Raw genomic sequence first — 27,113 nt, 5'->3', positions numbered from 1 at the left:
TCAATCTCGAGTTAACATAAGAATCAAGGTAACTGCAGAAGGCCGATTAGCCAATACCAGGCAGCTCCTATTGATATCCACCCAATCTCATTCATATATATATATATATATATATATATATATATATATATATATATATATATATATATATATATATATATCTAACCTGCGCTTGAAACAATTAAAGGACCCTACTTCTATTATGTTACGCAGTAATTGGTTCCACAAATCAACAACCCTGTTACCGATCCAGTATTTACCCAGGTCTTTCCTAAATCCTGTTTAACGTCACCTAATACAACCCATGTCGCGTGACTACTAATTCCCCCCCCCTCCCCTACCTCCTTATTTTTCTTTTTTAAAACAGAGGAAGTAAAATATATATTCTTTTAGAGATGTGACTAGGCATTGTATTTGAGTGAAAATTATAACAAGGAAAATGCCAGCACATGTCAATTAAATCCACTGACGAATATAACGAGTGAAAACATGTTATAACATAACTTCTACTGCCGTGTAACATCCACTGGATGCATTGTCTATGACCTCGAAATTTATTTTGAAATGGATTTTAAGTGTGTCGGTTTTAGGGGTCTGTGTGTATTTTAAATGCAAGACAATCTCGTGCAAAATAACGAAAATATTTACTTTATATATGGAGAGCGTCAGGCCACCTTCTGCCCAGTTACACAAGTTGCCGTGTCGTGACCCCTAAAGAATCCCCTGCCCATCAAATATCATGCGATTCATGAGAGTTGATGGTTGGATGAGTTTTGTCCTGCGTCGCAAAATTGGGGCCAGTCTTGTCAGTTGATTGCTTGAGCCAGTATTACGTTATGTCCCGACTTTGGGCTCATTCGCATAGGTATAAATAATTCTGATTCAATTTAGTAATTTCCTGGTACTGTATCTATATAAAAAAGTTTGCAGACTGTGCTAGATTTATACAAATCCCTCGTGTATTTCTGTAGGTGTTTGATTTGTTTGAAGTTCCTTATCCTGGGAGCTTTTTCAGACACATGGTTAACAGGCTCTTTGGGACACATTAAGACACTCATTTACGAATTTCTGGATACACACAAGGGTACATGGCTAGACAGTCGGATATATGGTTATACTCGTGGATGCAAGGCTGTCTTAACAGTCCCATTTAAAGTTGGAGAAGCTGCTTTCTTGGAGAATGTGTAGATATATTTTACTGTTCGAAGACATTCAATGAAAGTATCTAAATTATTAGGACTGCTTAAAATCCTAAATTGTGCTTCTTGGTACAACATAATGTTCTCCTTAAGAATGAAAAAAATTTGTGACAAATTATACAAATATGAAATGAGTGATAAGTAAATAATTCCGAAAGTAGTAATATTCATACAAAATTAGTGACATAGTTAAAAAAACAACTATTCCGCATTAAGTTGTATAAGAAAACTGGTAGAGAAACCCTGTACATGTATTCTCGTGTAGGCTACTTTAGTATTATCATAGGTGGCAAGGTAACCAAGAATATATATGCCGCACATCTGGTAAACGTTTTCCCTTCATTCTGAGTTAAGGATCTTTCTTATTCAGATCAGACATAACTGTGGATACAGTTTGCATAGAAATTATGTTAATTATTCTAATGATTTAATATATAACATTAGATTAATAATTACCGAAATATTTGACCTGGTGGAGGAGTACGGGAAACCAAAAATGGATATGTAAACAGTGGCATATATATTATATGTAGTTATATGTAGTGGTAACTACAGTATTGCCATGCTTGGACAGCTAGAGCCTGGAAGTGGCCAGTTGTTGTTGTATAGCCGGTCGGCCGAGCGGACAGCGCGCTGGACTTGTGATCCTGTGGTCCCGGGTTCGATCCCGTGCGCCGGCGAGAAACAATGGGTAGAGTTTCTTTCACCCTATGCCCCCTGATACCTAGCAGTAAAATAGGTACCTGGGTGTTAGTCAGCTGTCACGGGCTGCTTCCCGGGGGTGGAGGCCTGGTCGAGGACCGGGCCGCGGGGACACTAAAAAGCCCCGAAATCATCTCAAGATAACCTCAAGATAGCCTCAAGATAGCCTCTTTAGCGGGCGGGCTCTTCGTCCTTCTGAATTCTGGGAGTGGACTTTCTTCCAGCTTTTGTGGTCATTGTGAGTGTTGAGTGTGTGCAATTGGTACGCTGGTATGTCACCTGCAGCCTGTCCTAAATATGTGATGAGGGTGTGGCGTACTGGCTGGTCCCTACGTGTGTGTTGTAATGACCTTACCTTTACGCCCTTGTTAATAATGACCATTTTCCTTTTATTTTGACTGCCACTTTACAGTAGGATTAAATTGGCCTCGTCTACTTTATCATAACAGCCCAACCACTTTGGTTTTGAAATTGAAATTGAAATAAGATTATTGAGGTAAAATACACACAAAGGGATGAGGTAGCTCAAGCTATTCTCACCCCGTTCAGTACATCGTGTTAATACATACATATACACAAACAATAAACATATTACCAAACAATCTGATAGATAAACATATACATTTCCTCCTTCACAAGTAGTATGGTATCAGACGTACACATAAATACTTTGGTGGGACGGGAAAAACGACGGTCTCGCTTTAAGCAGGTCTGCGTTCAATCCCCGACCGTCCAAGTGGATGGGCACCATTCCTTCCCCACCGTCCCATCCCTTATCCTGATCCCTTCCAAGTGCTACATAGTTGTAATGATTTGTCACTTTCTCCTAATAGTTCCCTTCCCTTCATTCATGTATTCCACATGCTCACTAATTAAGGGGTGAAGGGGAGGCTGCTTTATATATTTATGTTCATTTGTGTTGACTGTTTCACTTGTATCTCGGTTCTCATCTCCAACCGTGTGTCATCGTCCTCTTTGTCTCAGTACAGTATCTTGTACGTCGTAACAATGTCTTCTCTGGATCATCTTAACTCTAGGGTTTGTAGCCTCAATCTTTTGTTTTTATTCTCATCACTTTTGTGCCCATGTGCGTGCTTGTAGACGTGTGTGTATGTGTGTGATTACTAATTCTTGTAGGCACCCAAGTGACCTTCACATGCTTGAAGCAAGAGGAACACTAACTAAACCATCAAGTACTATCACCCACGCCGTATTAGCCAAGACGTGTGTCTTTTAACGCTTTGAGAATGCCAGAAGCATAAGGTGAAGGTGAACGCTGGGGCTAAGTTTAGCGTATAAGTGTATAAGTATAGATGTGTGTTTTTTTTTGGGGGGGGGGAGGAAGGGAAGGGAAATATCAGGGGGAAAGCGCCAAGCCATCACGACTGTATAGCCCTTGGAAGGGGGTGAGGATAAGGATTTGGGATGGGACGGGGCGGGGAGGAGATGATGAAGGGAGAAAGGCTTAATCCAGTGTGTATGGTAGTGGAAGTACTCCTTATTGTGCTGCCAGGTCCTCCCTCTCAACCTTGTATGGACTGGTGTACTGGACCTAGATTCACTAAGCGGTGTGTTTTTCTTAAGTAGGTGTGTCACGAAGGATCTTAGGAACTCTGTAAGCAAACTCGTATGCAAGATGTGCGTGAGCGAGTATTACGTTGTGCCCCAACTTGGGGGTCATTCGCGTAAGTTTGCTATCAGCCGATTGATGTCAACAAAATCAGTTCACATATTCACCGAGATGTTTACCCCGCTTCTTGTTGTACCCAATGTGTAAATACCACAGCTCAGGAACGCAGTGACATAGGAATTATAAATATTGCTTTGTTAAATTCTGAATCAAACTTTCTTATTGAGCCCCTCCCCCCCCCCCGTTGAGCCCCTCCCCCCGCAACAAAAAAAAAAAACTGTGCATGACATTTTCATCAACATTAAGGGGCCCAAGACTTTTCAACACTGTCCAAACATCCGGGGCCTAACTAGCCGACCCCCGCACAGTGTTCAAGGGAGAACTTGATAAACTCCTCCTAAAGACACCTGATCAACTGGACTGTGATTCATACGTCAGGCTCCGAGCAATGGCGTCTTACAGCCTGGTTGATGAGACTACCAACCGGGCCGCGGGGACATTGATCCCTGGAACTAACAAGGTAAATGCAGGGTAAAGTAATGATAGCGTAGTCTACTACTCCAACACCGTTGTACGCATTAGTTTTAAAATAGTTCATATAATATTTTGTTTATTTAGAGTTTGTACAGCGATGGCCTTGTTTCTTGCAGGATCGGCGTTCGATCCCCGATGTTCTAAATGGTTGAGCAGCGTTTCATTACTCCGTCCTCAAATGGCATCTACTTGTTCTCATACTTTCTAAGTTCTATATAATCATACTGGCTTAGCGCTTTCTCTTGATGCTCGTCTTCCTTCACCTTTGGTGTGGTTAATGGCCAAACGCATAACAAAGGTGTCAACAAAGCAATACAAGGGTGTGTTGATGCCATATCAATCCATGTACCCGGCACCAGTCTGCCTATTTAAATATATATGACGCACATATTGTTACTGCGTGGCGTCACTGCTGACAAGACGGGCTCTGCCCTTGTGGCATATTTTTAGGACCCACCGTTGAACACACACACACACACACACACACACACACACACACACACACACACACACACACACACACACACACACACACATACATACATTCATTTCCACTTCGTGTATCATGTTTTTGCTGTGATTAGATATATTTTAAACACGTGGTGGAGTAATTCAGGGCACTGATAGCCTGTAACACGCACATGTGGGTCACACAACTCAACACAGATAACCTACAAAACACGTGAAACAAACAAACCAAAACAATGGGGCGTGTTTGTTTTGTCTTAGATTGTGTTGGAGCATAATAAGAGCAACTGTGTGATGCACTTTCTTCACACTTTCCCCTGGTGAGTGTCGTCTCTGTAGCCGCACGTGCCGTAGCGCTCCAGAGAAGTCTTTGTCGCCCAGAGCACGCTAGTCCTAGTTGGCACCTTCGTCTTCTTGCTCCACGTGTTCCTCTCTCTTGCGTGTTGGTCTGTGTGTGTGAGAGAGGGGAACTACTTGTGACAAGAGAACTACTTGTGACTACTTTTCAGGTCCTCTGGGAGCACAGCTACAGCTTCTTCCTCCCTATGAAATATAGTTGAGTTTGGGTTGGCGATTGTGTTGATAAGTGTGTCAAGAAGTGGCAGCACGAGGCAGGCCTTCAGCTCAAGGTTACCCACACACGCCTCTTGTGTTGGGGAATTTGGGGTGGGGAACGGGGGAGAAGGGTGAGAATTCTGGTGGTGGGGAAGAGGGTAGGAGAGTAGTTCTGGTGACTTGTTTACCTAGCAGTAAACAAGTACCAGCGAGTTAGGCAGCTATTGTGGGGGTTGCATCTTGGTGAAGGGCAGTAGTTTGACCTAGGGGAGAGCCTCAATACAAATCTAGTGTGTGTGTATTTACTATTTGTGCAAAATCAAGCTATTAGCTCTTGGACCCTACCTTTCTAACCAATCTATTTTGCCTCTGTTATATCTACTACATATATTTCTCTTTAACACACACACACACACATCCCCAGGAAGCAGTGTGTGTGTGTGTGTGTGTGTGTGTGTGTACTCACCTATATGTACTCACCTATATGTGCTTGCAGGATCGAGCATTGACTCTTGGATCCCGCCTTTCTAGCTATCGGTTGTTTACAGCAATGACTCCTGTCCCATTTCCCTATCATACCTAGTTTTAAAAGTATGAATAGTATTTGCTTCCACAACCTGTTCCCCAAGTGCATTCCATTTTTCTACTACTCTCACGCTAAAAGAAAACTTCCTAACATCTCTGTGACTCATCTGAGTTTCCAGTTTCCACCCATGTCCCCTCGTTCTGTTATTATTACGTGTGAACATTTCATCTATTTCCACTTTGTCAATTCCCCTGAGTATTTTATATGTCCCTATCATATCTCCTCTCTCCCTTCTTTTCTCTAGTGTCGTAAGGTTCAGTTCCTTCAGCCGCTCTTCATATCCCATCCCTCGTAGCTCTGGGACAAGCCTCGTCGCAAACCTCTGAACCTTCTCCAGTTTCTTTATGTGTTTCTTCAGGTGGGGGCTCCATGATGGCGCGGCATACTCTAAGACGGGTCTCACGTAGGCAGTGTAAAGCGCCCTAAAAGCTTCCTCATTTAGGTTTCTGAATGAAGTTCTAATTTTCGCCAGTGTAGAGTACGCTGCTGTCGTTATCCTATTTATATGTGCCTCAGGAGTTAGATTAGGTGTCACATCCACTCCCAGGTCTCTTTCTCGAAACGTTACAGGTAGGCTGTTCCCCTTCATTGTGTACTGTCCCTTTGGTCTCCTGTCACCTGATCCCATTTCCATAACTTTACATTTACTGGTGTTAAACTCCAGTAGCCATTTCCCTGACCATCTCTGCAGCCTGTTTAAGTCCTCTTGGAGGATCCTACAATCTTCGTCTGTCACAACTCTTCTCATTAATTTTGCGTCATCTGCAAACATTGACATGTATGATTCCACTCCTGTAAACATATCATTTACGTAAATTAGAAAGAGGATTGGTCCCAGCACCGATCCTTGAGGTACTCCACTTGTTACTGTTCGCCAGTCCGACTTTTCGCCCCTTACCATTACCCTCTGGCTCCTTCCTGTTAGGTAGTTCTTCACCCATACTAGGGCCTTTCCGCTTACTCCTGCCTGCCTCTCAAGTTTGTATAGCAGTCTTTGTGTGTGTGTGTGTGTGTGTGTGTGTGATACACATAATCTCATACACAAGCTTCCCGTCCGTGACAAGGAGAATTAATGAACATGGAGGCGGGCGGCGGTGGTGTCCTCCCGCCTGGCCTTCTTCCCACAAATACTCCTCCTGTGAAGCGTTGTTGAGTAGCGGGTTACACGTGTATACAGTTGGCGCCGCGCACCAAGATGTCCTCTAGGTTAATGCACACTGTAACCCCATCATGTTACTTGAGCCAGTACCGCCAGACACTTCATTGTACGCGTACGGTCACGTAGATTCTGATTCTTGTTTGATTTTATCTTTGAGATGTTTGAGTAAAGAATTTTGCAACAGTTGTTGTGCGAGCTGTTAACAGACGTTGAATTTTTGTATTAAGTGTGATGTGTATTGATTATAGGGCGAGCAAGAAAGGTATCACCTGGCTGGAAAATCTGTGAAGGAAGTGTGTTATGAGAGAGAGAGGTCTCGGATCATACCTCCAGGTTAGGGTAACTGATCAGTCAGACAATTGGTGCCGTTGTATTGTACAGAGGTGTTTGTCAGGTGCCCCCAAAGATCTGTAGAAAACCCCGAGGCATGTATCAGTGTGCATGTTAGAATATTATCTTATGGCTGTTGGTCTCATCATTTGGTAAAATTAGGTCTGGGTTCTCTACTTAACAAAGGATCAACTTTAATAGTGAAGACTATGATGTAGAGGAAGACCTCGTCTCTGCAAGATCCACTTCATTTGGCGTCATTATAAGCTTATGTTAAGTTTGTAATTTAGTTACATTACAGCTTGTAGTATCATGACTTTGTGTTGGCTATAACATTACCTGGCGGACGTCTGTATGCACTGGGTGTATATACTTGTTGGAGGAATGTTGGTGTGTGTGTGTACCACAGTGTTGTGGGAAGGCCGAGTCTGCCAGGCACACACACCGGTCTTGGCCCCCGCTGTGTTTACCTCCTCCTCTACTCTTCCTCTCTCAAATGAAGATTTTATCTATGACCCTCACCCTCTTAACTACCACTTCCTACTCCCCCACTCTACCCCTACTGTCACCACTCCCGAGTCCCAGCGCTCTCCACTCCCTCCCCACATTTAATTTCAGTACATGTTTGTTATGATCCAATATGATTAGGTTTGCAGCTGGTGACTATTGTGTTGTTGTGAGGGAGGCAGGTGGCTCCCAGGTGGCCTTGTAGGTCAGTGCGCAATGGTGCTCCACCACTAGTACGTCTTAGGTGCTTCCGCCCCCCTCCCCCCCCCCCCCTCCACCACCCTTCACAAAATTCAACAGCATCGCTCACTCCACCCTGTTTACCTGTAGCTGGTCTCGAGAGTTGTGCTATCGCAGCCTGTCCCAAGGTTAGGCTAGGAACTCGTTTAGTCTCTTCTTCTAGCCCTCGTCCTTTGTTCCATCGATGGTGCTTTACTTTTTCCAGATTCGTGTTGTGTGGTTGTGCTGACGACACCTCTACTCTTCATTGTATTTACTCTAGTTCGGACCAGATCTCGTACTCCATTATGTTCTTGTTATATTTTACAGATTATCTTCCATTATATATCTCTCCTTATATCATTACCATTCCCACAGTCACATTTTGCGCCAAGGCTCAAACAACCCCGAGTGATTCATCATACATAATACACTATGAATAGATTTACAAATAGGGTACGAACAAGGAAGGTCAAAAGGTACCCGCTCAGTGGGACAAGTACAAACAAGAATACATAAGAGTTGCTTAGTGACTGCTCATCCTCCAGCTGAGAGATGGTGCCCACCTAAAAGAGAAATTGTTGGGATGCTCTCGGACGCAGGTTCGAATCCTCGTCACGGCCCTTGTGGATTTGTTAAATTGTTCTTATAAGATTCTCCCACTTTGCACCCACGAGATAACGTAAGCTTAGAGATTGGTAGATGTTAATCTTTTTGTTTGATAAGCTCTTCACTTGAGATGGTTAAGCCAGTCCCAGCTGTGTCTGGGTACAAGTGACAGGATGAACAACACAGCAGATTTTCTACTTACTGAGGGTGTTGTGTATGCTGCTATGGTGGTATTTGCACTCACAGGATGAGTGACGCTGCCCAATACTGTCTATGGTGGTATGGTCACTCACAGGATGAGTGACGCTGTCCAATACTGTCTATGGATGGTATGGTCACTCACAGGATGAGTAACGCTGCCCAATACTGTCTATGGATGGTATGATCACTCACAGGATGAGTGACGCTACCCAATACTGTCTATGGGTGGTATGGTCACTCACAGGATGAGTGACGCTGCCCAATACTGTCTAAGGATGGTATGGCCACCCACAGGATGAGTGACGCTGCTCAACAATCACGGCCAAAATAACACAAATATTGTGTTGCACTTGCACAGATGTGAGCTTGCCCCAGGTGGACCCGCCACTGTCCAGGAAAGTAGTAGAACACACAGCCAACGCCAAGGTTCATCTTTTTCTTGTTGCATTCACAGCTACATTCCTTCCGAGGTATTCTGGGTCGTGGTATGTATCACGAGTACAAGCCTGTGTTGCCACTCTCGGTGGTGTGGCTAACAGGAAGTAACACAGCCACGATTTGTCTGGGTAGCAGCACTTAATTACTATACCTGTTTACCTCTTGTTGGTTCCGGAGATCAGACGTCCCTGCGGCCCGGTATCTGGGCAAGCCTCCTGCTTGGTGGTCTAGTCAACCAGGCTGTTGGACGCAGCTCCTCGCAGCCTAACGTATGATTCACAGCCTGTTCATCTGGTATCATTTGGAGATGTTTATCAAGTTCTCTCAACACCGTGAGAGGTCGGCTAGGTATGAACCTTATGTGTAGAGGGGGTGTTGGGCCTTTAATGTTGATCAGTAACTATAGTGGCTTCACACCGGTAACTATAATGTCCTTGCATATGTCGAAAGCTTTTGTGAAATCTGCGTATATATTACATAAAGTGTTTGCTTGTCTTCCATGGCATCTAAGGCCATGTCATAATAGTCATGCAACTGTGTGAGGCGGAGCGCCTTGTTCTGAACCCATGTTGTTCAAAGTTGTGCATATGGGATTCCGTGTGTTTTGTGAACCTATATTTTTAGACGCTTTGAATGATCTGATGCGTGATAGAGCTGCTGGTCTATAATTTGTTGCTTTACTACTTTGTGGAGTGGCGCGATCTCTGCTGCTTTGTGTCTGAAATAACATCAGTATCTAAGCTCTGTCTCCAAAAGATATGTCTGGACTATGGTAATGTATTTTTTTAAATTCTTGACGAATAAAGAATTCCACGAATCAGGGCATGGTGGAGAGTGCGTGGCTATGCTGTCTATGATTACTTCAAAGTCCATTGGGCTTAGGATGACATTTGGACGATGTTATCATAAAGAATTCTTCTGTATCATTGATCTTCAGTGTGTTCGGGGGTCCACTGAAAACTGAATCATACTGTAACCTCAGTATTTCACTCATTTCTGTGTTATCTGTGAAGGTTCCATCAGCACCCTTGCGCAAGGGCCTGCAGGCACCTGCATCGTTAGTTTCCTGTTTGTTTTACTCTGTTTATACAGATGGTACAGGAAAATTTCACTAATTCTTGTTTGCAAGGTACGAGTTCTCCCTCCCAAAGCTGATCTGAAGCAATCAATATTTGTTTTCCTTATAATACGATCTGCTAGACCTTCTACATGCAGGTTTGCTAAGACTTGTGGGGGTACACTGTTGTGACACGCGAAGGAATATTGTCCTACCCCAGCACTCGAACTGAGGGTATTCTCACAGGCGAGGCCAGCGGATGGACGTGTACAAGGTTCACTTGGTCAGTCATGGTCCGCATACCCAGCAGACTAGATATAGAATAGGTTAGCGACCTCTGATACATCACCAGGGGGTCACTACACTAATGCTGCGCAAATTATACTTAAGTATGGCATCTATGGCTTTCTATAGTGGTTGTAAGAGTGAAAACGTGTATGACGTTAGTATAGCTTGTATCCTCTACGTCAGTGTTGTGTGTGAAAGTGTTCCCACTTTGTATCCATATTTTGCGTGAGAAATCGTGGCAGGATGTTGCGTTATGGTATTTTGGCGTGTGTTGCTTACGTCTTTGGCGCGAGTGTTGATATGTTTGAGTGTGGCTAGGTGTGAGGAGCGTGGCGAGGTATGAGGTTGCAGGGCTAGTCTGATGTGGTGGTTTGGGGGGGGGGAGAGGAGTGATGACGGTGTGTAGCCTACGTCTTTAGCAAGTATGTGGTAGGGGGGAGGGAGAGGGAGGGGGTAGAGCTGCATACGTAGTTTTTGGATGAGTGTGTTGTGTGGGATTTATAAGCGCTTCTTCGTGGGTTAATAGTCGGGTGGAGGCTGGCAGTGTGTGGGACAGGCCTTTTCTCCCTTGGGAGTGTGTCACGTGATCAGGACCTGGCGCAGAATACGCTCCGGTGACGGGGTTGGGGGGCTCCACCGCGTCACTAGTCCCTCCCATGTTTACTAATAATACTCCCACTGCTGCTTTGCTCTCTTCACATTTTCTACTGACTTACTCCTAGTGCCATCGATAACCAGAACTAATTTACGGTATTCGGGAGAGTTGATAACGTTACCCGTCGTGTTCGAGCTGTTTACATTGCTCTCGTACAGGACGGCTGTTCTTTGACGCCTGCGATGTCAAATATCAATGATAACGAGAGCAATCTGCTGTGATTCGCTTGCCTACGCAGTGCGTAAATGACAGTAATGTGCGTATTAAGACAGTGGTTGCCACATCCAGAGATACGCACACACCAAAACAAAACAAAACAAAAAAAGCACCCGAGATGACGAGGAGGAATATTTAAAATCTGCCACGTTATAACAAGGGCTCACAAACTTGAACTTAAAAGGTAAAGGTGCCGAAAAGATGTCTGAAAGTTCATTTGCGAACAATTTGTAGTGTTGGAACATTTGCGAACAAGTTAATTTAACAAGAAGTTGTCGTGTTGGATCAATGTATGTGAGAAAAGTGGTGGGGGCCAAAACCATCAGTAACTTCAAAGATGATAAGGAAAACGACCCCACGAGCCTAGCTCTCATCCTGTAACTACACACCACCTACACTCCCAGCCACCAACCACCACTCACAACTTACCCCTACCATAACAACATACCCCCACCACTAACAACATACCCCAACCACTAACAACATACCCCCCACCACTAACAACATACCCCCCACCACTAACAACATACCCCCACCACTAACAACATTACCCCCCACCACTAACAACATACCCCCACCACTAACAACATACCCCCACCACTAACAACATACCCCCACCACTAACAACATACCCCCACCACTAACAACATACCCCCACCACTAACAACATACCCCCACCACTAACAACTTACCCCCACCACTAACAACATACCCCCCACCACTAACAACATACCCCCCACCACTAACAACATACCCCCACCACTAACAACATACCCCCACCACTAACAACTTACCCCCACCACTAACAACTTACCCCCACCACTAACAACATACCCCCCACCACTAACAACTTACCCCACCCTTACAGCCCGCATCAAAGCTATTCCCTCCCCCCAATAGCCGTGCTCACCCACCCCCTTACACCCCCACACTACTTTTCATCCCTGGCGCGTAAGGACTGGCACTGACAAGACTAAATAACTGTGGGATGTGGGAGACTGTTGTGAGAGAGGTTAGCAGTAACAGTGCCCATACGCCCACAGTCGGTCAGGAATGGCAGCCATTGGACGCCCCGTGTCTAGACTCGGGGCCGTCGCCACCCCAAGGCTTTCTAGTGCTTGACAGTTAAATTTAAATTTTGGCGCGAGGGGCGAGTTTATTGGTCATCGCGCGAGTCCGCCATAGAATCTGTAGGAAGAAATCCCGCAAGTTTTTTTCATCCTGTCAGTTGTACCCAGAATCAGCTTAAACTCGCTTAACTGTCTCAAGTGAGAAGACTGTCAAACATTGGAGTTGACAGTAATAGAGAGAAGACAATGTTAACGGTAATGTAGGGAAATACTATGATAAAATTTGTAGATAATGTATCGTCTGATTAAGGCCCTTAGGCGTTATCTACACGGTCTACTTTCATCTTGGAGTTTCCTTATAAGGGAGGTTATCTTCTTGAGGTTATGTTGAGATGATTTCGGGGCTTTAGTGTCCCCGCGGCCCGGTCCTCGACCAGGCCTCCACCCCCAGGAAGCAGCCCGTGGCAGCTGACTAACTCCCAGGGTACCTATTTACTGCTAGGTAACAGGGGCATAGGGTGAAAGAAACTCTGCCCATTGTTTCTCGCCGGCGCCCGGGATCGAACCCGGGACCACAGGATCAGAAGACCAGTGTGCTGTCCGCTCGGCCAACCGGCTCCCGCAATTAATATTTGCCAACCTTCAAGCTTGCATTATCTTGGGCCAAGTGGTAGATGCTATTTAGGAGAGCGTGTGTATTATGTTTACATGCATAACCCATTGTTAGCTTAAACCTTGCGCTGTGTCCCAACCCAGGTCCTTCTTTTCCGACTCCCTCTTATATTGGGATACCTTTATCGCTACCTTTTCTAATGGTAGTAGTGGTATTTTCTAATGGTATTGAGTACTGTACATTTGGTGGTGCTGGATTCTGGTCCCGCCGCCTTCTGGCTCAATAGCACTACGACGCAGTAGTTAATGGCTTCTCGTATTCTAGAGAATACAAGAGCCTCCAAGAGCCACGCTGTGAGTAAAGCTCGTTATATCGTCGTTGAAAGCGTGTTATACCGTAATTATATCTGTTCAAGTTAAGCAGTAACCTTTACGCAGTGATTATCAAGCAGTTGGTTCATGTGTGTGGGGTGAAATGCCACTGAGAAGCATCAGGAACGCCACCCTGAGTCTCCCGGCGCCACAGTGTCTGAAAATCCGGCCAGGCGGGAGGGGTGAGTAGCAGGGGGTGATGGGGCGCCGCGTGGGCGTGGGGAGGGATGGGCGCCGGACAGTGTGGTGTCTGTGGGCCCGCACTCAAATGATGATTTTGATTGTTGCCTCCGGAGGCGGCTAGTATATTGTGCACCCGATACTCATCCTGTGAGCGGTAGCGCAAAAATGATTACAGAGGGCACAAAAGGTCTGTATCAGACCTCAACGGAAATTATTACATTAACAATTTCATCTATTCTTTACACCTTATAATTATAATGTCAGTTAGTTACAGAGATAACTTACCGTAGAATGTTCTATAACTTACCGTAAATCATTATACATGAATGGTAGGTCTTATCACTAATACATAATTGAGCAATTGAGATATTAGTCATAGGGGAGCTGCTGTTTGTTATTATTAGTCTTCACAATACACTACTTGTTTCTTAATCAATCAAATGATGCAGCTTACCATCCGGGTTAATGACTATGTCGTATGTGTTACCTTAACAATTACTTTGGATTACTGTGGTACTTAATATTTATTTGTTTTTCTTTATCTGGCCTCTTATTGCGCACATAGGTGGGGGGGGGTGTGGTCCTGATAGTTATGGTGTGTTAACGAAGGTATTAACTAACCTAAATGTTAGTTATGGTGATGTTTGTGACGAATGGCTTTTGTAGTTATGGTGATTGTCAAATAGAGCTTCGGTAGTTAAGGGGATTGTGAAATAGAGCTTCGGTAGTTAAGGGGATTGTGAAATAGAGCTTCGGTAGTTAAGGGGATTGTGAAGTAGAGCTTCGGTAGTTAAGGGGATTGTGAAATAGAGCTTCGGTAGTTAAGGGGATTGTGAAGTAGAGCTTCGGTAGTTAAGGGGATTGTGAAATAGAGCTTCGGTAGTTAAGGGGATTGTGAAGTAGAGCATCGGTAGTTATGGGGATTGTGAAATAGAGCTTCGGTAGTTAAGGGGATTGTGAAGTAGAGCTTCGGTAGTTATGGGGATTTTTTTTATTAATTGAGGTATTAGTAGTTTTGAAGATGCTAAGACACGTGTCATCAGCTGAGTGTTTATCACACACAAAATGTTCGTTTCTCGGATATTGGTAACTTGTATTTAAAGGACACTATTGTACATTTGACATGGCTTCTCATAGGATTTAAACAGGTTCTGGCTCACTAAATCCCAGTTAATCTCTGTGACCTTGGTGTTGAAATCTCTGGTGCGCATACAGTCCTTTGTGTAATCAATAAAATCGCTGCTGTCATTTAAATTATTATCTGCGTGTTGTCAGAGAATAGATATGGGCGCAAATGCTTTTTTTTATTATTATTATGATTTTCTACCACACGTGGCCAGACATTTGCAATGCTAACCAGCATATATACATTTTCTTCTGTCCGTCCATAGACAGGGTGAGAGATCTGTTAAACATATAGTTCAGCGCAAAAGCTGTGTTTGGAAGTTAACTTGTTATCTTGATGTTTTCGGGGCTTTAGTGTCCCCGCGGCCCGGTCCTCGACCAGGCCTCCACCCCTAGGAAGCAGCCCATGACAGCTGACTAACACCCAGGTACCTATTTTACTGCTAGGTAACAGGGGCATAGGGTAAAGGAAACTGCCTATTGTTTCTCACCGGCGCCCGGGATCGAACCCAGGATCACAAGTCCAGTGTTCTGTCCTCTCGGCCGACCGGCTCCCTTGTATAAGCTTTGTTTAAACATGTTAATATTGTAGCGATGCTGACGAGATGTCTCTTCCCTCTTGCAGAAACCATCGCTTACTGTGGCCATTAAAAGTATCACCAAGAAAAACATCGCCAAGAGCCAGAATCTCCTCAGTAAAGAAATAAAAATTCTTAAGGTAAGTTAAAAGATAATTTTGTCGTAGCTTTAGTTCTTGTTTTTCTCCCTCGCCGGAACTTGGCGTTAAAGGCATCCAGATGTTTGGTACTGTACTCAAGAGCGAGCTTCACCTCCTGGGTCCCAGCCCTTCTCTTTCCAGTTTCATTTGGACGCTTCCGTTTATAGCATTTGAACGGAATTTCTCATAGCATTTCTAACTCTTTACTCAATATTATGGACTAGGATAGCCATAAATGTAATGAAATCACCTATATTAATTTGCTTTCGTATTTTACATACTAGAGAGTTAGTGATTATTTAAAGGTGTTGTCGAGATGATATGCCTTCAACACATTTTGTATCTTGCATAAACAAATGTTTTGTATTTAAGTGTTAAATTCTGATGATAATTTGCATCAGAAGTCAATGAATAATATGAATCATGATATGCTAATCGGGGAAGGCTTCTGTGCATATATTTAGAGGAAATGGGTGTGCTTGTACGAGAATGCAATGTAATTTGTAGCTAGTTTGTGTTAATCTGTATAAGAGTTTTTCAAAAAGTTACGAGTTGTGTATTGAGATACAAATGTCATCTGGGTGATTTAAGAGAGTTAGAGAATATTGATTCACATGGGGAATGAACCCCCAATGGACATTTTAAGTTAATGGTTTTCTGGCTACCTGCTTGATGGGGTTCTGGGAGTTGTTCTTCTCCCCACTGCTGTTGAACCTCACACAGAACCCACCTCCCTTCCCCTGGAGGGAGGCTGAGGTGTAGCGCTGCCGTCTTTTCATCTGTTATTTACAAGGGACCGTGTTTGGGAGCTCTAGGGGGCTTGGGAGCTTTTGCATTACGGGCTCACCATAGTCCGTGCTACATGGACACTTCGTTCTGAGTAGCTAAATCTCAAACAACAACAGGGAGCTCTATATCCAGACAACTATCCACTATTACATTTATGTTGGTAGGATTATTTCTTATACATGTATCCGACTAAAAAAACTTAGCATAAACAAGATAAGTTATGGAGTGTTACTAGCTAGTGGAAATGTAAAAGGTTCTGTTAAGTAGTTACCTTGTTTGAAATTGTCGGTTATGTCAAATTGGAAGTAGGTTGTGATGCGGGGGGGGGGGGGGGGTTACATAACTAGATAGTTACACAAGCTCTGTAGCCCTTCATATGGTGTTGGGTAGCTGCATTAATGGCCGGGGTTGGAGAAGGGTTGATCATTACTATTCACATCTTTATTGATAATTTAATTAGTTTTGCTTAATCTGAGGATTTCAATTAAGTCTTATTAAAGTGAGGATTATGCTGGTATTCACTGTCACGCAGGACAGAGGGTCATACACAAGACAATAGGTCTAAACTGTAGGCTGAAGCACATATATATCATGGTTACAATCAATGTATGAATATGGGAAAACTACTTTCTATTGTGCACTGCCACACAAGGGTCGGGATGGGTTCATAAGTGATGCAGCTTAGAAGTAATATAAATAAAATTGTTCTTCATTCTTTAAAGTGAACAAGCAAATTTTGGATAAATTGTTAGGATGTCGTCAAGAATACCTGAGTCAATGACATAGCTACACAGTTGGTGGTACAAGAGGCCAGGAGGTCTAAAATGTTTTACAGTTGCACATTCAACAAGAAGGGCTGAGGTGTTACAGTGAGCCACGCGGGTCGTGGCTGGCTTTTTATACACAAAAAGTTAATTGTTTTGTTGGGTTTAAATGGTTCTTACAGTAAGCACACTTATGCTAGAAAATATAAATATGAAATTTAATGTTGAGAAGAGTTTTATAGCAAGGCTAAACTATCTGGGGGCCTACAGTTGAGTGAACAGCGCTATGGATTCGTAGTTCTGAGGCTCCGGGTTCGATCTCCGGTGGAGGCGGAGTCAAATGGGCAAAAAGTTTTTCACCCTGATGTTCCTGTTATCTTGCAGTAAATAGGTGCCTGGGAGTTAAACAGCTGCTACGGGCTGCTTCCTGGGTGTGTGTAACAAAAAGAAAGCCCTGGTCGAGGACTGGGCCGCGGGGACGCTAAGCCCCGAAATGATCTGCAGATAACCTCAAGATAAGAAAGGTTGTATTAGCGTGGCCCAACATGACAGCAGTGACCATAGAGGTGGTGTAGTGTGTGGCCGGCCTCCCGTTAACAACCCGGCCGGGGAAACCTTTATCACGCACTTAACTGGCCCCCGGCACCTTGGCGCCTCTAAATGACTGGTAACTGTGCACACACAGTGTACTTGTCACATTGAATCTCTCTACACTGAAACGACATTAAGCTTGTCACCACCTGAATGTCTGGCTCTTGGTACGAAGGGCATAAAATGGTTTGTTGATTGATGAGTGAATACCTGGCACGTATCAAGGCTGAGTCTTACGGAAGTCTGGATGTGTTGAGCGAGGAGGAGGAGCCAGTGGAGCGTGACAGTGGTGTTGTAAACTACAGGTTTGTCGCAGATAGAAGAGAGTTCAAGATTAGACCTATAGTTGTAGTCTGGAAGAATACTGAACCGCCACCTGACAAGTATTGGCTTGGTGGGTTGTAAAGATTAGACTTAGATACCCTGACCTTGGGTGAACTAGTTAGTTCCCTTTTAATAGTTGGCCACTGAGGTTGTATACATAATAATACTAGCACCAGGGTTAGTATTAATATATACGGGAGTGATAGGGGGGGGGAGGGAAGGGCCAGCGCCATTACGACTATATAGCACTTGGAAGGAGTCAGGATAAGGATTTGGGATGGGACAGGGGGAAGGAATGGTGCCCAACCACTTGGACGGTCGGGGATTGAACGCCGACCTGCATGAAGGGAGGCCGTCGCTCTACCGTCCAACCCAAGTGGTTGGGCAAGGGGGGGGGGAAGAGTTCAGCGCAACTTTCGCCAGGTGCAGTGCTCATGTTTTTCCCCTTACATCTATTAATTATAATCGCCCAAGAAGAATTGCTTCTGTACAGTGTATTCCTCACCGTTAATTTCCGGGATCTTTGCTGTGAAAAAAACTGTGAAGGCGCATCATGTATGAGGAGAGAACCGCGCATACGCCGGGAAATCAGAAGCCAGTCCACACTAATATTTTTGATGGATACCTTTGTGTAAGCACCATAAATGTAGAGTAACGGTGAGTGACGCCTCAGAAGACAGAACTGCGTGTCACTCACCGCTGTACTGTGGCAGCTGGAATTACAGTCCGTCGGCACACATTGAGAGCCTTACGGGGCTATTCATGCCCGTGCCACCTCTTGGGTGGCTTAATCTTTATCAATCAATGATTGATTGAGAGCCACACTGGCAAGTGTACTGTGGTAAGTGAGGCTGTGTTACAGCCCTAGTGAAGGGTGAGGGGGGGGGGAACTTGAGGCCAGTGTAAGTAAACATTTGGCTGGTGGAAAGGTTGATATTAGTGAACAAATCCACAAGGGCCGTGACGAGGATTCGAACCTGCGTCCGAGATCATCCCAACATATCAACTGCTTGATATTGGTAATTGTAATGGAATGGCAGTTGAGCTGCTGATGTAGGGAATGATATACCGCACAACCGTGGATGTAACATTTTATTCATGTGGAGCACTAGGAGGGTCGAACACTAGACCTCCGACATGGGACACAGTCGCTCTACCAACTGCGCACTTGGGGACATTATGGTTCTTGCCGCAGTGGGCGGCGCTGTCCTCTTAGAAGACAAACTTTAATTCATGTACTTATGAGACCCTGAGCTCACGTGTCACTATCAAAGTCTCAGTTAGATACCGGTTAGGTGCTTGTGAGATCCTGTCCTCTTGCGAGCATCCACGGTCTGGCTGTAAGACAATAGTCTTGAGACTGAAGTTGGACTCTAATGATCCAAGTGAATAAAATGTCACTATCGCCCGGATTCTCTTGTCTCTGGTTACGTCACACTTTCTAGTAGTTACTGATGTGTAAGTATTGTGCAGTTATCAGGTCGCTTATTATATTACACGCTTATATTATAGCCATAATATAAGTGATCGATTACTGTCATTTGTCGTGATATATCCTGACGAACGGTGTCAGTCATCTTGACGGGAGAGTGTGTGCTGGAGCATTACACCTGGAGCTGTTATGAAGGTGGCAGCCATCTATATGTAGGCCATGGTCACATACCACCCAAGCCTCCCTCAATGTTGTGATGGCTGATGGTGTGGTGGTGGAGGTGGTGCAGCATCACCTGTGTGGTGGTGGTGGTGCAGCATCACCTGTGTGGTGGTGGTGGTGGTGGTGGTGCAGCATCACAGTTATGATGCACACAGAGATGCAAGTACCCAGGTATTGGGGGAATCATCACACAAGTATTGTGACATTGAACTATGGCATCGGTATGTGATCAGTTTTCTCCCAAACCTGCACACAGAAATAACACCACATGAGACCAGAAGACATGGCAGGATGTGCAGAATACCCCCGTTGAAAAGCAGAGGTGCAACAGGTACTCTGAGAGAGAACTCTATCAACATCAGAGGCCCGAGACTGTTCAACACGCTTCCACTACACATAAGGGGCATAACTGGCAAACCCCTCACAGTGTTCAAGAGAGAACTGGATAAGCACCTCCAAAGGATACCTGATCAACCAGGCTGTGACTCATACGTCAGGCTGCGAGCAGCCGCGTCTAACAGCCTGGTTGATCAGTCCAGCAACCAGGAGGCCTGGTCGACGACCGGGCCGCGGGGACACTAAGCCCCGGAAGCACCTCAAGGTAGCCAAGGTAGCCAGTGCCTTTGGGGGAGATGTGTGCCTTGTAACTATAGGTACTTGCTACTTCAACATGTTCTCTGTCGTGCGTGTGCTACTTGAGGCTGTGACTGACGTAGTACTGAACGTTTCTTTAGTCACGAAAAGGTTGATTTAGGTTGATACCCATCAACCAGGTAGCCACTGTTAGTATTGCAAGTTACTCTTAGCTGTAATTACTGTTGATCTCAGTGGAGCTCTTGCGTGTCAAACATGAGCCTGACGAAGGTTAAGTAGTGATCTTGAAAGTGTTTATAGCTGTAAATATACTCTGCACAGCAGTGTTCTGCTGCCCTACATAAGGGGCTGCCATGTGTGTGATATGAGCTAGTTGGGTTCACCTGGGTTCACCCATCTCACAGGATGGTTGGTCCAGCCTGTGAGATGGGGTGTTCACGGGATGTGAACAATCTACTACACTACACTAGCAAACTTCAGGTAGACTATCAGGATATCCTCCAATACCCGTGAGTGAATAACATAATTACAAAGCTCCAGATATCTCATGCCATTTAATCTACAATAATTAATAATTGTGTATTCACTAACATTGTGTCCAAATTCATTTTCACACAAAGTTTACAATTGGAACGTTGAGTTTGGGGATAATAGTTTACCTGCCACAAGTAATAATAGCCCAATTTAATTCTGGCAATTACTGAGTCACATTGTCTAACTGCTATCAATACTGTACATGTTCGCAGAGCTAGACACAAGTTACTGCCAATTTGAGTGTCGGTGATTTTCTGTTGTCAAACTTGCTTTGATGTCCAAAGGGATTGGTAAGGATGGGGAGAACTTAGTTTCTTAAAGTAATGTGATTTTAATAACAGAGATTAGGATATCAAGTTCATGTTCATATTACAGCGTTGGCGTCCTTGGGCCAGATTCACGAAGCAGTTACGCAAGTACTTACGAACGTGTACATCTTTTCTCAATTTTTGGCGGCTTTGTTTATAATTATTAGACAGTTAATGAGCTCCGAAGTACCAGGAGGCTGTTTATAACAATAACAACAGATGATTGGGAAGTTTTCCTGCTTGTAAACTGTTTAATAAATGTAAACAAAGCCGCCAAACATTGAGAAAAGATGTACACGTTCGTAAGTACTTGCGTAACTCCTTCGTGAATCTGGCCCCAGGTACCTATTTACTGCTAGGTAACAGGGGGCATCAGGGTGAAAGAAACTCCATTTTTGTTTCTCGCCAGTGCCGGAAATCGAACCCGGGCCACAGGATTACGTGTCCAGCGTGCTATTCACACAGCCACCGGCCCCGGCGTGTGTGTGAGTGAGAATGAGTGAGCTTTTCTAATTGTAGTATAGGGCTAATAGCGTGTGTACATGTATTGTTTGTGTAGAAGTTGAAGGGTGCTGCAGTACGACCTATTGATTCCAGAGAGCCGTGTGTGTGTCAGCTGCGCATGTGTCCCGTAGAGTATTTACACGGGTCATTAGTGTCAGCTGTTGCTGCTTGCTGGCTTTATTACTGTTTAGTGATGGGTGGATGTCGTCAGTGTATTACTGGGTCTATATTGAGGGCAATATCAATTAGGAGATACATTGTACACAGTATGGATCACTGCTGAGGTTGGCAGCACCGCTACCCAGCCCCTTGGTAGCGTACCATCGGCTGCTGACAGCCGCAGATAGTTTCTCTCTTAGCTGTGTGTAAGATTATAATTATTCCTTAAGACTTTGTGCCCGTTCGGGTGAGCTTATTAGGTCGTGAGAGTTATCCTGTGAGGGTAAGAGGGCAGCACCTGCCGACACCCACCAATAGCAACACAACATCACTTTTAGCACCGTTCCTCTGCCAGGTAGGTCCACTACGGGCTCACCATAGCCCGTGCTACTTGGAACTTGTTCTGAGTAGCTGAATCTATAACACCACAACACGCTGGGTTGTTTATGAGAGGTTGTGTTCTAAATAGACTCTAGTAAACTTCCTTTATGACCACAAATGGATCAATAATAAATATATCATTAGGTTGTTGACCAGACCACACACTAGAAGGTGAAGGGACGACGACGTTTCGGTCCGTCCTGGACCATTCTCGACTTGAGAATGGCCCAGGACGGACCGAAACAACGTCGTCCCTTCACCTTCTAGTGTGTGGTCTGGTCAACATACTTTAGCCACGTTATTGTGACTCATCGCCTGCATATCATTAGGTTATCAACATCGTTTGTACCATAAATGTATCCATGTCAATAAACGTTTTAGGCCGGTAAATAGACTCCATAACGTTTTTCGCAACTGAGGCTTATAGAGCCCCATCTTCTTGTGCTCTATTTACTCGAGGTTGACTTCGCGGTTTTGTCTACTATGGAAAGTGACGGCTCACAAATATCCACGATTGTCATGCTTCGGACTCCATAGGTTAGTTGTGTTTGGTTGGGTTTGTAGGTTTCTGGTTAGGGTAGGAGGTTGAACACAGTGGCATTATAATTAATTATTATTATTAATTAATATTATTAACAAAAATTAAGGCAGTGTCTGGGATGCTCCCGGACGCAGGTTCGAATCCTCTTCACGGCCCTTGTGGATTTGGTCATTAGGAGGTTGAAATTTGTTACAGATTGGTACAAGAAGATAGGTGGTTGATGAAAGGTCATTGACACCGGTGGTGTGGTGGTGAATAACCCTTTGGGGGGGAAATGGCCCCATTCCTGCCCCACTTTGTGTACACACACACTGCCAGGAGAGCCGATGGCGTTGCTGCTGCCTCTGTTGTCCACAGTCTTCTGGCACTGTGAAGACAACACGGGCTGAGCTGCGGGTATTTGGGCATGCAACCGTCCACGTGGCCTTGTTATATTGGCAGTGTGCCCGATGTACCCTCAGCCTTCCACACCTTTCTATCATTCCCAGCCCTCTGCTCATCGATCGCGCCTCTCCCATTCCTTTGTGCACCATACGTTATCATTTCTGTTTTCCTTTCATCTCTCTGTCCTCTTTTCACTTTATTTTTCCCCTAACCACTTGGGCTGGACGGTAAAGCAACAGTTTCGCTTTATGCATGTCGGCGTTCAATCCCCCGACCGTCCAAGTGGTTGGGCACTATTCCTTTCCCCCTGTCCCATCCCAAATCGTTATCCTGACCCCTTCCAAGTGCTATATATTCGTAAAGGCTTGACGCTTTCTCGCCAGATAATTCCCTCCCTTCCCTTCTTTCAGTGGTGTATGTATTGGGGGGAGAAGGTGGGGTAGATTTCTGCACATATCTCAAATGTCAGTCACTGTAACCCCACTTGACTCTGGGGAAGTCACACACTTTGCCTCAGGCTCCTGGAATTCTCTACTTATCAAGAATTGTATCAGATCATTAACACAAGCTCTTAATATGCCATGAACATGTAAAAACAATGAAAATATATCTCACAAATGTTGCAGTTAATTGCAAGACACTATAGGTCGGTTACACCAACATCACTCCTCATCAAGCTTTGAAAGAGAGCAGAGGAGCTTTAAAATCACCTGAAGTTAGCAAGTGTACACAATCCTGGCCAAGGTGAGTTTAGAGGAAGACGCTCCTCTAACAATTGTGATCTCGTATTAAATGCACTGAACGAAGAGCAAGACGCCCGTGTAACACAAAGGTCCTGATTGGCAAGTGTGGAAGGTTACAGCCAAGAGTGTTCCTCTGGGGATCAGCCGGGTGCCCCTACTTGTGTCTGCTCCAGGTTGACTGGTTTGGGAATCAAGCGGAGGTGGCAAACCTGACCCAGAGAGGGAGTGGGCCAGATACTAACTTTAGGGACTTATGAATTATGATAGAACTCAATGATTGCAGTGTTGAAAATTGCCAGTGGTATGACTTGAGTGGTAAAGCAGTTATATTCCCCTGCCTGCCTTCCCCTCGCCTCTCCCCTCCTCTCTCCCCTCCGCATGTATGAATCGTAGTGGGGCGGTAGGGCGGAACACTCCCCATTGTTGTGCCCTCTTCCCGCCAACACTGGGGCGCCCGCCACCTATTATCACCGATTTCAGACCAAATGGTATAAAGTACTTTGAGCTGTGATTACTTTATACACTCACCAATATTGGAAGGTATTCTTGTGCTGTGCCCAGATTTTGCTAGTGGAGGCTAAGATATTAGCTTCGCATTCCATATTCTCTCATGATTTCATGTGTGACTAATCATCCTCTTAGGTGGGAATATTAGATGAACTTGTAGCTAGTTTTTTACCTGCACTTTGTAATCTCTCATATAGAATGAGGTAGCAGCACATTGCTGTGTATACCGAAGCTTGTTAATTCAAAAATCCATCTCACACACACATGTACGCACTTTATATATCCTTAAATTTGACTACCGTTACTCTTTAACACAACATACAGTTACAATATTTTATCTGTAGCACATATTTTTACGAGAGAAGTAAATTCCTTAATATATCTGTTATTAAAAACAGATGTACCGATAGACAAACGCATTCGCTCGCCAATACAACTCTCAGCACATGAAATATTGCTGCACATTAGAAGTGTTGGAAACTCCTGCAAGGAGGCGTGCAGGTCGCTTTTCACCACATATGTAAGACCAGCATGGAACCATTTGTTACGAATTTAATTTAATTTTGCCCCGAGGGGCGAGTTTATTAGGCAGCGCCATTCATCCTGTCGGTGGACATACCTTCATAGCAGCATGTACAACACTCCCCAATAGGAAGAAAACCCGCTGGATTGTTCATCCTGTCACTTGTACCCAGACACAGCTGGAATGTTAAGTCTATAGCAACTATATCTCATGACACCGGCACCATGCGGGCAAGAGGAGAGTTGTACAAAAACACTTGTGTTGGGGTAGCGAGGAGGTGGAACAAGTTTGCAAATAGCTAGGTAGTGATAGTCGTAACTGACACATGAAAGTATGGTCACTTGTAACTGCGCCAGCCCACTACAGAAGCATGAGAGGCGGGTCAAGGAGCTGGAGTTTACCAGGAGAGGTTCCGGGAGTTGTTCTACTCCCACAACCCGGCCCCAGCCCAGTCTGGAGCCTCACACACAGCTAGGTGAGTACACACGGTCAGTACACACTGTAGATATACACAATTGACCAGTGAAAACAAGCGTTGTAGTCCGCTTGAGGTAGGCACTGCGAGGTAAACACTGTTAGGTAAGCACACAAGTTTTTAGAAGCTTATGTAAGTTCAAGTATGTTTATTGAGACGAAATACATCTCAAAGGTATAGAATAGCTTAGGCTATTCCCCCCCCCCTCCTCCCAAGGTGTGTAAGGAATCATTCAGAATCTTGTATACTGTACCACTTTTGTCAGGCCAATCCTGGAGTATGCAGCTCCAGCCTGGAGTCCAGACCTAATTAAACACAAGGCAAAGTTAGAGAAGATTCAGAGGTATCCAGAACTAGTCCCAGAACTAACAGGTATGAGCTACGGGGAAAGGCTACGGAGCTAGACCTCACGTCCCTGGAAGACAGAAGAGTAAGGGGAGACATGATCACCACCTACAAAATTCTTTAGCGCGGGTGGAACACGAACAAAGGGGACACAGGTGGAAACCGAGTACCCAAATGAGCCACAGAGACATAACAGAATTTTGTCAGTGTCAGAGTAGTTAACAGGTGGAATGCAGTGATGTGGTGGAGGCTGACTCCATACACAGTTTCAAGTGTAGATATGATAGAGCCCAGTAGGCTCAGGAATCTGTACACCTGTTGACTGACAGTTGAGAGGCGGGACCAAAGAGCCAGAGCTCAACCCCCGCAAGGACAACTAGGTGAGTAGAGCGGCCATAGGGTAAGAGGGTGACGGAGCCCCTAGCAACACCGTCTTCAGGGTTTGGGGGGCGGGCTCTTATATAAGGTGTAAGGTGGGGGGGGGGGGGAGGGGGCCTGCACGCCACAGTACACCTCGGGGTGAGGAGCACGCTGGGGGAGAGTAGCCAGGAGTGGTGTTGTTGGTCTCTCTCTTCTTCCCTTCCGTACCCTTGAATATTTCCTTGTTTTCCATTCTTTCCACTCTGATGAATATTGCAGGTCATTATCACGTCCTCCTCGCTCCTTCCATCTCCCAGTAGTGGTGGTGGTGGGGTAGTGCCTTTACCTTCCTCGTAGGTCAGTACCCTCGTTGGTTATGTGTTAAGTTTCTCTTAGTTTGATGAGGTTGTAGGGGCGGGTATAGTATGGGTCTGGCACAGGGCGGGTGGAGCTGGTGAGCGGGAATATTCCAGCTCCCTCAAGCCCATCTGGATCTCTGCCAGTGTCACGCGCCACGCCTGGGCTATACTGGCCTGGCACCATTGTCAGGTTGTCGGGGACAGGAAGCCTGGACCTACGCCCAACTACTGACCTTCCCCAGGATCCAACCACAACAGTTACCTAACTACCACAGCATTGTCTGCAAACCATGACATAAAGTAATCCACTTTGGAAGGTTGATGGTTGACATAACTCAAAACAATGGAAGTCAGTGTTGAGTCATGCGTAATAGTGGTTACCCACCATCATGATATGCCTCTTACACTGACTCTCAGCTTCCTCCCCAGCAGGTAGTGTTGTATCCACCCTAGGATGTGTCCTGGGCTGCAACAATACAATAATCACGATAAAGCACCAAGCCATTACGACTGTATAGCAATGGGAAGGGGTCAGGATAAGGATTTGGGATAGGACGTGGAAAAGAAATGGTGCCCAACCACTTGGACGGTCGGGGATTTCTTATAAATGTTCAATAAGTCTCAATTAAGGGGGTGGCATCACGTTCAAAGTACTAACACACACACGCTACGTATACAGGCTCGTGCAGTGATCCGTCATGGGATCCGCCTTCTGTCAGGGCTATTGTGTGATGGTTGCTCAAGCACTTATAATATTTACAATTGTATCCATGTATGTAGGAGAGAGAGAGAGAATGTGTACATCCGTATTTAAATAATAACGGAACACTTCACTTGGCCT

General features: G+C 45.0%; 1 protein-coding gene across 2 annotated transcripts in view; it reads left to right on the top strand.

Annotated features, from left to right (window-relative positions):
* Window positions 1-27,113, top strand: part of Atg1 (serine/threonine-protein kinase unc-51-like protein Atg1) — a 130,146-nt gene that overhangs the window by 14,855 nt on the left and 88,178 nt on the right. For both annotated transcript variants that reach the window (XM_045737469.2, XM_045737468.2), the window contains exon 2: window positions 15,341-15,433. In XM_045737469.2, coding sequence (XP_045593425.2) covers window positions 15,341-15,433 — 93 coding nt within the window. The remainder of the gene's footprint in view (window positions 1-15,340; window positions 15,434-27,113) is intronic.

The sequence above is a fragment of the Procambarus clarkii genome, chromosome 28 (genome assembly GCF_040958095.1).
Source record: "Procambarus clarkii isolate CNS0578487 chromosome 28, FALCON_Pclarkii_2.0, whole genome shotgun sequence".
NCBI classification, from domain to species: Eukaryota; Metazoa; Arthropoda; class Malacostraca; order Decapoda; family Cambaridae; genus Procambarus; species Procambarus clarkii.
The sequence above is the reverse complement of the archived record's forward strand: the minus strand, read 5'-3'. Positions and strand labels throughout refer to the sequence as shown.